The 12,416-nt window shown below is 55.3% G+C and overlaps 1 protein-coding gene across 2 annotated transcripts in view; it reads right to left on the bottom strand.

Annotated features, from left to right (window-relative positions):
- Positions 1-232: 232 nt before the first annotated feature.
- PHF2 (PHD finger protein 2) overlaps positions 233-12,416 on the bottom strand; it is a 91,415-nt gene continuing 79,231 nt past the window's right edge. For both annotated transcript variants that reach the window (XM_054588079.1, XM_054588078.1), the window contains 6 exons: positions 11,663-11,826; positions 6,311-6,585; positions 4,669-4,764; positions 4,093-4,202; positions 2,909-3,308; positions 233-2,117 (listed from right to left, as the gene is read on the bottom strand). In XM_054588079.1, coding sequence (XP_054444054.1) covers positions 2,029-2,117; positions 2,909-3,308; positions 4,093-4,202; positions 4,669-4,764; positions 6,311-6,585; positions 11,663-11,826 — 1,134 coding nt within the window. In that variant the 3' untranslated portion in view covers positions 233-2,028. The remainder of the gene's footprint in view (positions 2,118-2,908; positions 3,309-4,092; positions 4,203-4,668; positions 4,765-6,310; positions 6,586-11,662; positions 11,827-12,416) is intronic.

Below are 12,416 nucleotides of genomic sequence, written 5' to 3'. Positions count from 1 at the left end.
AGGTAGCCTGGGCATGGGCAGGGGGCCTGGCCTGACTGCCCATCCTCACACCCAGCCCTTGGGGTGCACAAGACCCGACCCCCAGACCACAGTGTCCTCCCACCCCATTGAGGACACGCATCGTCCTCGCTACCAGTACGGACAGTGGTGAATGAGGCAGAAATGACACAGACATGATTCTGTACAAAACCTGAAATATTTTTACTCTTTTAAAACTTTGATTTAAGTTGCCTTAGACCTCATGGACTCGATACAAGAGTAATATGAATTGGGAAATAAAACACTTTAATAGTCACGATAAACTTTGTTAGAAATGTACATGTTGCCAAAATAATAAAATTTAAAAATAAGAGAGAGAACAGTTTGATGGCTGGGTTAGATTATATAAGTGTTCAACAATGACAGGCAAGAAAACCTTCAAAACGCTGGGTTGGAATAGTCGGGTCCGTGAGCGGCGCCTTGCCCATTCTCCAGGCCCGGTGGCCGTGTCCCCACAACAGGCTGAGCCAGGGACCAAGGCCTGCACGAAGCTGCCTCTCCGCGTGGACGGAACACCCAGGGATGGGCATATAAACAAAGCTCATAAGAAATGTACAAATATAAAAAGCTACAAACATTAATAAATTACAGCATCACAAAACACAGAACACTTCACAAGGTGCTAGTAAAATAACTGTACCCCACCCCCTTCATCAACAAGAAGGAAAGAAAGAGCTGGTATTCAAGTTGAAGACTCATCTTCAAACAAGTCTGAAATAGATCTTTTGTGTACTGTTTGCTTCTGTAAAGACAGATATAAGGCTGCACAGACATCACTTGTTTTTCAGGCAATACTTTAGTCCCTAAAAGAAAAAAATAACCATAACAATAAAAAAAAAAAAAGGAAAAGGAAAAGCATTGGAAACCCAACTGTTCATCAGACTCGGCAAAAAACTCGTATAAATGTTAATGAAGGACTCTATAGAAAGAAATTCCTAAAGATACTTTTACTCTTATAAAAAAGAAGTTATTTAAAAAGCTATTTACACGCTACATTCTATGAAAAATATGCTTCAGGAAATACATCTAAAATTAAAATACAGGATTGCCTGAGAAACAAATCCAGCCCCTTCATGTCGATGGGTGGACACACAGTCCAGGAGCCACCCATGCACTCGACACCAAGTGACAGGTGACAAGACAGAAGTGCCAGGCCCCCCTCATCCTCGGGCCTCCTGGCCACCATCCACCCCACCAGGCCTGGGGCAGGGTGCCTTGGCTGACAAGTGCTTTTGGGAGTGTAGCCAGTAGGGCTCAACAGGGCCCACCCATGTGCCTTTGCCTGGGGGCCCCGGGCCCCACATCATAGCTGGGGATCCCATGGTGGGTAGGATCCCCTACCCACTAACACACTGACCCTGCTGCCAGCCCCAGTCATTCCTAAAATGCCCTGGGCATTCAGGAGTTGACATCCACCATCTGGCCTGCCAACCGCCGGCCAGGGAGCCTGGAGGCCCCTCACCTGGCCAGGTTGAACGCTCTCTGGACGTATCTGAGAATCACTCGGGAGGAGATGGGGGGGGCACATAAACACCCTGCTTTCTCCTCTTCTTCCTCTCTAGTGTTCTTTGCCTTTTTTTAAGCCTCTGGAGGCTACCAGCCTGTGGCCGGCTCAGACTCGGCCTGGTGAGTGGTTGGCTCACTCCTTCCTCGAAGGACTCGTGCTCCCAGCAGAGCTGCAGAGGCCCCGCAATCACAACCATGCTTGGGGCGCCTAGAGGCTGTCCTGAAACAGGAATAGTCCTCCAACTGGCAGGGCCAAGTTTCAGGAACTGGTCACTCTAAGCAACTTGAGAAAGGACATCTGTCCATATCAATGAGCTCCGCCTGCTGAAGCAACAGACGCTTGCTCATGTGTGGGGAGTAGTGGCTGGGAGGAGGCCAGGCCCTCCCCGGATTGCGGCAGCGTGGCCACCCTCCTGGGGGCTGATGTTGTAGCGGGGCTCCGGGGGTCCTGAGCGGAGCAGAAGGATCCTGGCTTTCCAAACTTTAAAGGAGCAGTTTTCCATTCCGATGAATTTTCAAAATTTTCCCAAGCCTCTGCTTGGCGGTGGCCATGCCCTTTTTTGTACGTTTTCCTGGGGGTAGAAGAGGGGACACAAAAAAGGCAGATAGATGTATGAGAGGGCAAGAGGAGAAGCATGTGGGGTGGGGAGTCTCCAAACCCTCCTTGACTCCCCCATCCTGTCCGTAAAACGGGCCTGTGACACCAGCACCTGGGGGCTCTGTGCCCCTCTGAAATCACAGATCTTCAAGAAAGCTCCCAGCTCAGTGATTATATGGACGAGGGGAGAGTGACGAAGGGGAGGGGTTGAGGTCAGTGTGGGGACAGGCCAGAACAATGGCATTATGGTAAAGTGAGGCCCCACCTCCTGGCAACAGGGCCACCTGGAGCCACACCAGCTCTGTCCATGACTGGCTGGGTCTCGTGGCCAGGGCGAAGGACTCTGCTGGGGATACGAGTCCTTCAGGAAAGGAGGAGTGAGTGAGCCAACCACTCACCAGACCATGGGGCTGGGGGCTGACAGTGGAAATGCCAACTCACACAGAGGGTCCTGGGTCAGTCACTCTGGGCCCCTCCCAGAGAACCCTTGGCAAACCATTGACCACACCCAGACTCCAAGCTAGGCCCCCAAAGCTGAAGCCCTCAGGATCTGAGGAGCTGGACCTAACTCTGAGGCAACCAGATTCCCCTGGTGTGTGACCCTGGCTCTCAACCTTGAAAGAGACCATTTCTTTCACACACTGAAAGGTGTGACTGAGTGTATGGCCACAGACACAAGTGGCTACAGTGGGACAAAGGAAACCTGTGGTCATCTACGGGGACAGTCTGCAAGTCTACGCTGCTTAGGGCTAGCAGGGACAGTACCTTTGGCAGCAGTGTTGTTGGGGGACGATGCGGAGGGCCGCCTCTGTGTGAGGAAGACCCCTGGGGCCATGGGCTGTGAGGTGCGACCTGCCTGGGCCCCGGCGAAGGCGCCAGCCACGGTGTACTCGTGGTCGGCCAGGCTGCTGCTGTGTGCCTCGGGTGGAATTTCAGGTGAGCTGCCCTCCTGTGAGGCCTGGCTGCTGGCGGTGCTGGTGGAGGCCGTGCTGGTGGAGGCAGGGGTGGTGGAGGATGGGGTGGTAGAGGCCGACGTGGTACTGGCCGAGGTGGTGGAGGACGAGGTGGTGCTGGCCGAGGTGGTACTGGCCGACGCAGAGGTGGAGGTGGTGCTGGGAGCCAGCTTCCTCTTGGAGTTCTTTTTCTTCCTGCTTTTCTGCTCCTCCTTTGAACAAACCAGGCGGGCAAGTTAGCCAGCAGGGCCAGATGGGCCTCAGATGCTGGGCTGTCAGAGCAGAGAGCAGCCCTCACAACCTTGGATCAAGGGAGGCAGGTCCCTGTGCACAAGACCTCTCCAGTGGAACTACCAGTGCTATGGGGGCAGAAAGGGCTGGGCCAGTGCCTGAGCCCCTCAGAGCAGTGCTGGGGCCCAAGGAAGAACCACCATGCTTCCCTCTGTGCAGTGGGATGTCCTGGACACAGGACCAAGTAGCACCTGGCACTCATGATCAGCCCCCAGCGCCCATCTCCCCACTCTGAGCTGCCTTGAGACTCTTAGCTTTAGACTATTCACTTTGGTCCTGTTAACTTCCTCAGGTTCCCAAATGGGGTAGGGCCTGGTCCAGCTGGCACCTAAGAATCTAAGACCCTCTCTCTCCTGAGGGAGCTGGGACCAGGAGGAGTTGAAGTGGCAAATGAGATGGACAGAAGATGTCCTCCAGCTCTGCAAGGACAAGAGGAAAATGCCGGATCACCAGGGACTGGGGAGGGCCCCCAGAGGAACTGCTGGCCAGGGCTCTCCCTGCACCTAGGACAACTAGCCTCACCAACAAGATACCAGTCTATGTCAGCAGCCCATACCACCAGTTCCCCACTTCCCCACCCCCATTCTTAGGGACTTAAGAGCCTGGAGAAACAGGGGACAGCAATATTCCAATTTTCCTAAGCCTGTGCCAGCCCCTAGCCTAGGTGGTTTTTGCACAGGTTTGGCTCCCCCGCCCCCTACTCACCTGCTGGGATAGTTTGGCTGCAGCAGCTGCCAACCCAGTCTCAATGGAGGCCACTCTGGTCCCTTCTCGAACAGGCCTGTCCTGCCTCGGCACCGACGGACCAACCCTCGCTTTGGGAAAGAAGATCAGCCTTCCTCAGTTGGCCACTCACCACTGTGGGCACCCCTGAGCTCCCCCGGACCCACCCCATTCTGGCTTTAAGTCCCTGGGACACATCACAACGTGGGGAGGGTCAGTGAGAGGCCCAATAGGGCAGAGGATCCCACCCAGCAAGACAGGAGAGGGCCAGGGGGAGGGGGATCACATGAAAAGTAGACAAGGCCTCCCGCCTACTGGCTGCTACATTGTGGGCCAGATAAAAAGGTTGCCCTCCCAGGGCTGCTCACCAAGGAGACACTAGAAAGAGGGCACCACAGCAGCCCACTCACAGCAGCACCTGGGCTCCAGGTCCCAGGAGGAAAGCAGGCAGGTGACACCCCATCTGAGCCCTGTGCAGAGCCAATGCCCTGCATAGAGCCAACGTGTCCATGGTTGCCCTTTCAGGTGTGAATGGAGCCCCTCCCATCCCAGAACTACCTGTTGGGCTGTAGGGAGCATCGTCCGAGGCTTTCCTCTTCTTGGACCGGGACTTGAAGACTGGGCTGTCCTCATCAGACTCCAGAGAGGGGTACACTAGAGAGGCAAGGGGAGAAAGGACTGAGCCACTGGCACAGCCAAGTGGGGTGGGTACGGCAGGCAGCTAGCAAACCTGGTAACCGACGTCCTTGGAGCCAGGCTCAGGTTGCAGAGTGCCAGGCACAGGGTGCTCCAGAAATTGTCTAGCCTGGGCCCCCTTTCAGTTTAGAGAAAGACACCTGAATAGCCTCACCCACCCCAGCCTGATTGCAGCACCCACTGATTGCCCAGTTCTTCTCAGAACATCTCCCTCTCTGTTATCAGAAAAGAAAACATTAATGGAGCTGGGTGGCCCTGAACACCCCTAGACCTGCCTCAAGGAGTCTCTGGAGGAGCGAACCTAACATGGTAGCTCCAGGTGAATTGCAGGCACCACCCCCATCTCCCACGCTACAGGCTGTGAACTTTAACCACCAGGACTTGTGGCACCTGAACCCCCAGGACCTACCCTATGCCCCAAAAACGGAATTCACTCCACTGTGAGGCCAGGGCAGGCTCCACAGTGAGGCATGAATGTGTCCACCAGATGGGACAGGGCCAGCCTTGCTGCCAGGGGGATATCTGGGCACAGGGGTATGAACACGTGGCCCTTGGACCATCAGAACTGTGCCGAAGGCAGGCCCTACAGCATGGAGGTACCATACAATCCTGAGGTACAGTGGGCCTGCGATAGCATGTTGTACCCCATGGAGACTGATGCATCCGCAGGCAGGCACTTGCTTCCAAGTCCCCTACCATGAGGCTGACAGCCGCTCCACCAGAGCCTGGAGCCTGGAGCCTGGAGGGGCCATGCTGGGGACTAAGGGACCATAGTCCCTGGGAGGAGACTGTACCCATGGCCCAGCCCCCAACTCACTGCCCACCTCAGACACAGGCCATAGAGCCACTCCAGACCTATTGCTCCATCTACACATAGAGAGGGTAGACACAGCCTCAATGCATTACTAGTGTAAAATGGGGGACAGTCGGCCAGGTCCTCAGAAAACAAAATAAGCTATAACCTTTGACCCGGCAGTGCCCCCCCTCCCCTGTGCACACCTGGGAACACTGTGGACACAGGCCATGCAAACCCCTTGCACACCAACATTCAAAGCACTATTCACAATCACCAAAAGGTGGAAGCCCCCAAAGTGTTTGTGGGTGGAAGAATAAACAATGTAGTGTGTCCACACTGTATATTATTCCACGAAACGAAGTGCTGACACGTGCTACAATGTGGAGGAACCCTGACAAGTGTGTTAATAAAAGAAGCCAGACACGAAGGACCAAGCATTGTTGGATACTATGAACAACACATATTCAGGATATCTGGGAGACAGAGTAAACCAGTGTGTACCAGGGGCTGCGGGGTGGAGGGGATGGACTTCTTCTAGGGGTGGTAACATGTTCTCAAATTGGCAGCAGTGATGGTCGCGCACTCTCTAAATATACTAATAAACACCACTAAGCAGTCCACTTTTAAAGGGCAATGTTTATGGTCTAGTTATCACTCATGAGAAATGGCCAGCTCCACTGTCAGAGCTCTCCCTGCGGGGGTGCTCACCATAGTCCGAGTCCTTGAAGCAGGCATCCAGGTGGTCCTGCTCCTCCTCATAATCATCCAGGTCCATGCTGTTCTTCACTGCCCTCTTCAGTAAGCGCTTGCCTGTGCTCTTGCTGCCAGTCCCATTCTTCCGGGTGCTGTGGGCCGCCAGAGAGCTGCCCTTTGGCTGGCCAGCACCCCACGTGGTCTGCAGGCAGGAGTCGGAGGCCTGCAGGTTGGCCATGGATAGCATTCCCTGAATGGCTTCCTGCGTGCTGGGGGAGGCTGGGGGCTGGCTGGAGGCACAGAGAGACAGGCACTCAGACCTGGCCCATAGCCCACAGCCCACACATCCTCTCATCCAGTGATCAGCAGAGGATGTGGGAGGAAGGATGCTGGTGGCTGATGACTTCCCCATGGAAATGGCCATGCACCCCCTTCCCTACCCACTGCCCCCACCCTCCACTCCAAAGAAAGGACAGAGAGGGGCCTAGAGAAGAAACACAAGGAGGGAAGTAGAAGGAGGGGAGGAGGGACAGAAGGAGGTGGTTGGCAGACAGAGGCCCCAAGCCCTCCTCCACTCCAGCTGGCTCTGTACACCTAGATCCCCCCAACACTGCTCCCCGACTACGGACCCCTGCTCAAAACCACAGCCAAAGTGCTCCTCCCCCTGTACCCTTGAGGGCACCCTTCAAACCAGCACCCTGACATGGGGGTACCACAGTACTCTCGCTCCCATAACCCATGCTTTTCCCAGGTGACTCATGCTCTCTCCATGACTGTGTTGGCATCTACAACTACTGTACATCTACACCCAAGTCTACTCTTGATCCTATACATACATCTAGCCTACACCCACATCCACACCGGCAACTATATCTATACCTGGACCTATACCCACACCTGCATTTACACCCTCACCAGCACCTATACCCTCATCAGTACCTGTATCTGCACCCCAACTGCACCTGCATCTACACTCATACCCGCACCTTCATCTACATGCCTACTTACACCTGCATCTGCACCTCCACTGGTCTTCATCTACACCTCACCTGCCAGCACAGCCACACCTCAGCTCAACCAGAGTTTGGTCCCTCTCAGCCCCGAGATGCCCAGGCTGAAATGATATGACCTCAATGCCACCTTCCCCTCACTGACTCCATCCTGCTGCCCTCCAGCTCTGGGCAGTGCTGCACCTCAGAACCGGCCTGAGCTTTCCTGGCTTTGTCCTTGTCCCCTACCCCATGCTTCCGCCCCTGCTGTCTTCCCTGGCTGCCCTGGCTCCCCTCTCCCGAAGGACCTTCTCTGGCTTCTGAGACACCCAGTGCAGCCAGCACCACTGCTGGACACCCTGTTATGTGCTGTCCTTATTCTGGGAGGGGCAGATGGGTGGCACCTTCCCACAGAAATCTGAACAGCTGGCCCTTCCAGTCTCAGTCCTGGATTCCTCCAGCAGCTTCCTTCCCCTCCTTGTCACTATGGACCCTCCCACAGGGTCCTGCCCAGCCTCCTGAAGTGTGGGGTAGGGGCCTTCTCTGCTCCCTGCCCTCCCCGTGCCCCACAGTCTGTCCATGCCCCAGCCCACACCTTTCACAGCCAGTACCCCTAGGGATTCTGTGCATCAGAATCCCTGGGTAGCTTATAAATTCCAATACCCAGGCCCTATTCAGATATTCTGCACTGGCCTGGGCTCTGGATACCCCTGTGGCCAGCACAAAGGGCCCTGCCCTGCTCACCCCATACATTCCCACAAGGCATAGTGTCCAGCCAGGCAGCTCCCAGGGGGCCTAGCCCAGTGGGGCATCTCCCTTCAGGCCATTTCTGGCTGTCATCGGGGACAGGATGGCTGACCCAGCCATACCTCTCACTGCACTAGGGCCTGGTGGAGGCAGGTGACTCTCCCTCTGCTCCTTGGGGCCCTGGGAGGCAGGGCTGGGAGCCAGGCATGGGGCAGAGGTAACCGCAGCCCCACTTATCCCTCCTCCTGTCACAGACCTAGTAGTCCCACAAAAAGGAAGCAGGAGTCCCACCCTATGTGTCTGATGGAGAGGTCCCCTCTTTCCCACACCATGTGCGCCCCAACCAGGAGACAAACCTGCCCTCAGGGCTGCCATGACCCCAGTGCAACACTGGAAAGTGCTCATCTGCAGGACCTCAGTGGGGGGCTCTGCACCATCCTCTCTTACACTGCTCCCTCCCTGCTCCCACCTCTGCTTCTAAGAGGTATCTGAAGCACGTTTAGTAAGGCCATTAAAATGAAAAGAAGTCCGGAGTACCTGCTCAGAAAAAAGAGGTTCCCAAGACTGAAGCTGAGGGGGGTAGAATGATGGGGCTGCCACAGAGGGCACAGATACAGAGGACAGTCCCTGAAGTGCTGGGGCCACCTAGGCAAGTGTGAACAGAAGCCGTCCTGCGAGAGGTACTGCTAAGGCTCCAGGCAGAGCTAAGGGAAGAGGTGATGGGCAGCGCCTCTCTGGGCAGTCCTCCTCCAATATCACCTCCCCTGCCCCACCCAAGCCACACTAGACCAAAGCGTTTTGGGGTTTCACTGGATCCAAATGGGATTGTATTTCTAAGCCACAAACAATGGGAAAATCAAGTACAGTCAGACCACTCTGGTTCTTTAAGAACCCCCAACCAGCCCCTCTGTCTGCCTCAGTGCCCACAGCCCCAGCACTGGCCCCACAGCCCCATGACCTGCCCTGTCCACAAAGCATCAGCAAAGGGCTAACCAGACCCTGCTGGGGGCATGCAGCATTTGGCAGTATCATTGCTATACCTTGTCATGGATGCTCTCTGAAGCAGGCACAGTTCCCCAGCCCAGCATGGGAGCCAGCAAGCCCCAAACTGGCCCTCCACTCTCTGCACCAGGCTCTTGTGGAGTGAGGGTGAAATACAGCCCAGCTGTGAAGGTCTAGACCCTTTACCCAGCCTCAGACCATAGAAATGCCAGATTTCCCATAAAGGATAGGAAAGTAGGGGCTAGGACGGCCATCTCGAGGGTCCCCTAGAAGCCAGCCACCAACCCGTACCAGCTGAACCTTGAGGTCCAGCTCAGCTGCAACCCAAGAGGGGGGCAATGGAGCCCAGGGCCGCTGTCTGGGGCTGCCGTCTGTCCACACCAGGGGCAGATCAAGGAGCAAAGTCTAACCAGTGCACATGGAAAGTAATACCTTAATCCTCCAATTATCATATCAAAATTCTCTCCGTTCCCTCTAGCAGTAAACACTAAGCAAACCATCCACAAGAAATTAACATATTTTCCTCCATTTTCTTCAGCTGTTTTTTTCCCAAATAGCACGTACTTAAAACAGAGCAAATGGACCATCAAAAACTGACCTATGCTCCAAATGGGAGACTCCAGAGAGGAATTGCTTGTGGCAGGCTGAGGGGGGTGGCCTGGCAGGCATGTGTGCAGTGTGTGGGTGTATGAGGCAAACCCGAGTATGCGTGCCTGCAGGGCAGTCAGCAGCATAGCCACACACCAGTGGCCCTCTGGGGTGGGGGGGTGGGGGGGTGGTGCCTGTCCAGGTTAGTCAGGAGCCCAAACTGAGGTACCTGTGTTCCGAGCTCCATGCAAATCCTGGTTACCTGGCCATCTGTCCTCATCCCAGGGGTCTCTTCCTGGACCTTGCAGAAGCCCAAGGTGTCTAGGGCTCCTCTCCAGGGTCTGAGTGTCAACCAGTTACTGAAGTGTTGGCCAGTCACTGTGGTCCTCAGAAAAGGGCACCCAAAAGGGGCATGGAGCCAACACCAGGCACTGGTACCCTACAGGAAAGGGGCTCCCAGAGAGGCTTCTCCTCCTGGCCAGGGCCCAGGACACCTCTGCTGTGAGGGGCTTAGGTTTCACACCCACAGAAACCACTTAAAGATGCCCAGGGAACCCGCATCCACTCCCATGAGAGGGGGTAACACTGCACAAAAAAATAGTAATTTGTGAATGAAAACATGGCCATTTGATTAGCAAGAGCCCTTTTAATCAAACCCCAATCCATCTCCTGAGAGTCCCTCTGTCTAAGATCAGCCTGACGTGTGGCCTCCATGGACTCACGCCGCCCTGGGTCCTCAATTCTGGAAACACAAACTTGATGGCAGTGGGGAACATGCGGAGGGCAGAGCTGGGGGGGTGGGGCAGAGAGGGCACCATGCAGGCCACAGGAGCCCCACCTTCCTCAGGCCAAGTCACTCTGGCCTCGAAGTCACTACCCCGTGGTTGACCTGCCTGGCCCCCTGCTCAGGCTCTGTCATCAGGCAGATGGTGACTCTGGTCCCCCCTCTGCTGCCTCCAGCGAGCTGTCTGCGCTGTCTTGAGTACTAGGAGAGCCACCCCCAAGGTGGCTAAGGTCCCCGAGTCAGAGGCTACAAGGGGTATAGGCCCCAATTCCTCAGTTCTCTATCTGTGGTACTTGCAGAAATTGTTTAAAAATAATTTGGCTGAAATGCTTAAAAACAGAAGTTAACTGGGATTGAGAAAGAAACAAGCCCCAGCCCTTCATCCAATGCAAAGCCCAGATTAATCCATTTTTCTTGAACCAGAGGATTGGGCTCATCAGGCCTGGGCAGGGAGGGCCACCTGGCCTGAGATGAGCAGACGCACCTTGACCATGTCCACCCAAAATCTCGGGGCCTCCAGGACAGAACAGCATCCACACCCATGTGAGTGGGCTCCTGACCCAGCTGAACAGGCCACACATCTGGTCTCAAGGACAGTCTGCCCCCCCCCCCCCGCCATTGATGCCAATCCAGCCCCTCAGGGTGCAGGTTCTCAAGTCCATGAGCTCTGAAGTCACTGTCTCCTGTCCCTTGGGATGAGGTCTCTACAAGAAAAGCCTTGGGGTCCCAGAAAGGCTCATCAACTCTCCTTGACTTGGATATGGGGCACATGCCATGGAAATTTTATTACATTATTTTTATGGCATTTGGGCAGTGACAAGACAGAGATGGCTGGACGTCCCAGCCTGGAGCATCCCTGACACCTGGCACGTGCCTGGCCTGGTACTGTCTCCCCACAGGGTCCCTCAACTTCTCCTGCCACAGTCCCCACCCACAATCACTTTTCAGCCACCTCCCTGCCCAGGTATCTAGAACTATGGAGGGGAGGAGCCTCTGTCCTTAGAGTTCTGTGTCCTCAATCAGAACATCTGCAGACACGTTGGACCTACATGGCCAGTAAACACCCACCTCCCTGACTGTCTGGCACCACCTCTGCCAGGCAGGGGTCCTACTCTGGCTATCTGGCCTCCGGGATACGAGCCCTCAGAGCCCCCTGCATGCAAACTGCCATGGCCAACAAAGCTCCACCTCAAATACCTCCATGGGCCACGTGGAAACACCCGCTCTCCCCCTAGCCACCCTTGGGCCCCGGCCTACCTGTTGGGGTTGTAGTCAAGTGCGCCCACCTCCTCGCTGGCCTGCAGCAGGTCCAGGATGCCTGCGGCTGAGCCCCCACCATCCTTCTTCACTCTGGCATTACGGGTAGGCTTTGTGTCCGTGTCAATTCGAAGGGAGCCCTCATCCGAGGAGTCATCGCTCGGCTGTGGAAATAGGGAGCCAATCAGAACAGAGCCGGGGAGAGGGAGAAGGCTACTGTTTCCCTTGACAAGAAAAAGAAGTTTTAAAAAATTTTAAATGCCTGCCCTGTAATGAGCATGTGAGGCTGGCTGGTCAGACACTCCCTGGTGTGGGTAGTGGAGCTTTCCACTGGGATCATGGAGCCCTTACAGAGCGCCATCACTCCCAGTACTGTTCTCCGGAAGAGCCCTGGTCCCCAGGACCTTATGCAAGAGCCCCAATACTGAACACAGGTACAAAGGAACCAGTGTGGTCAGATGAGGAGCAGGCAGGAGGACATATCCACACTTAAGGGCCCCAGTTAACAGCCCCTGGCAGGTGACTCTAAGGGGACATCCCGTGGCTCCCCAGGCAGCATATGCCTCCGTAGAGGCTCCCAGTCTCACAGGAGACAGCTACCATGTCCCGGTTAGATGAAGCCTCATAGGTTTTCTAACTTAATCCCCCAGCAGGCCCAGCCCCACTTCCCCCTGCATCCTGTCTTCAGTATCAAGGAGATGCATTATCTTCATGGCAGGTCTAGCTGGACACTCCCGAGGTCCCACCACTCACA

Source organism: Pteronotus mesoamericanus, unplaced genomic scaffold, assembly GCF_021234165.1.
Source record: "Pteronotus mesoamericanus isolate MK-2021 breed Mesoamerican mustached bat unplaced genomic scaffold, CSHL_Meso_final scaffold_125, whole genome shotgun sequence".
In the NCBI taxonomy this organism is placed as follows: Eukaryota; Metazoa; Chordata; class Mammalia; order Chiroptera; family Mormoopidae; genus Pteronotus; species Pteronotus mesoamericanus.
This window is presented reverse-complemented; position numbering and strand designations above follow the sequence as displayed.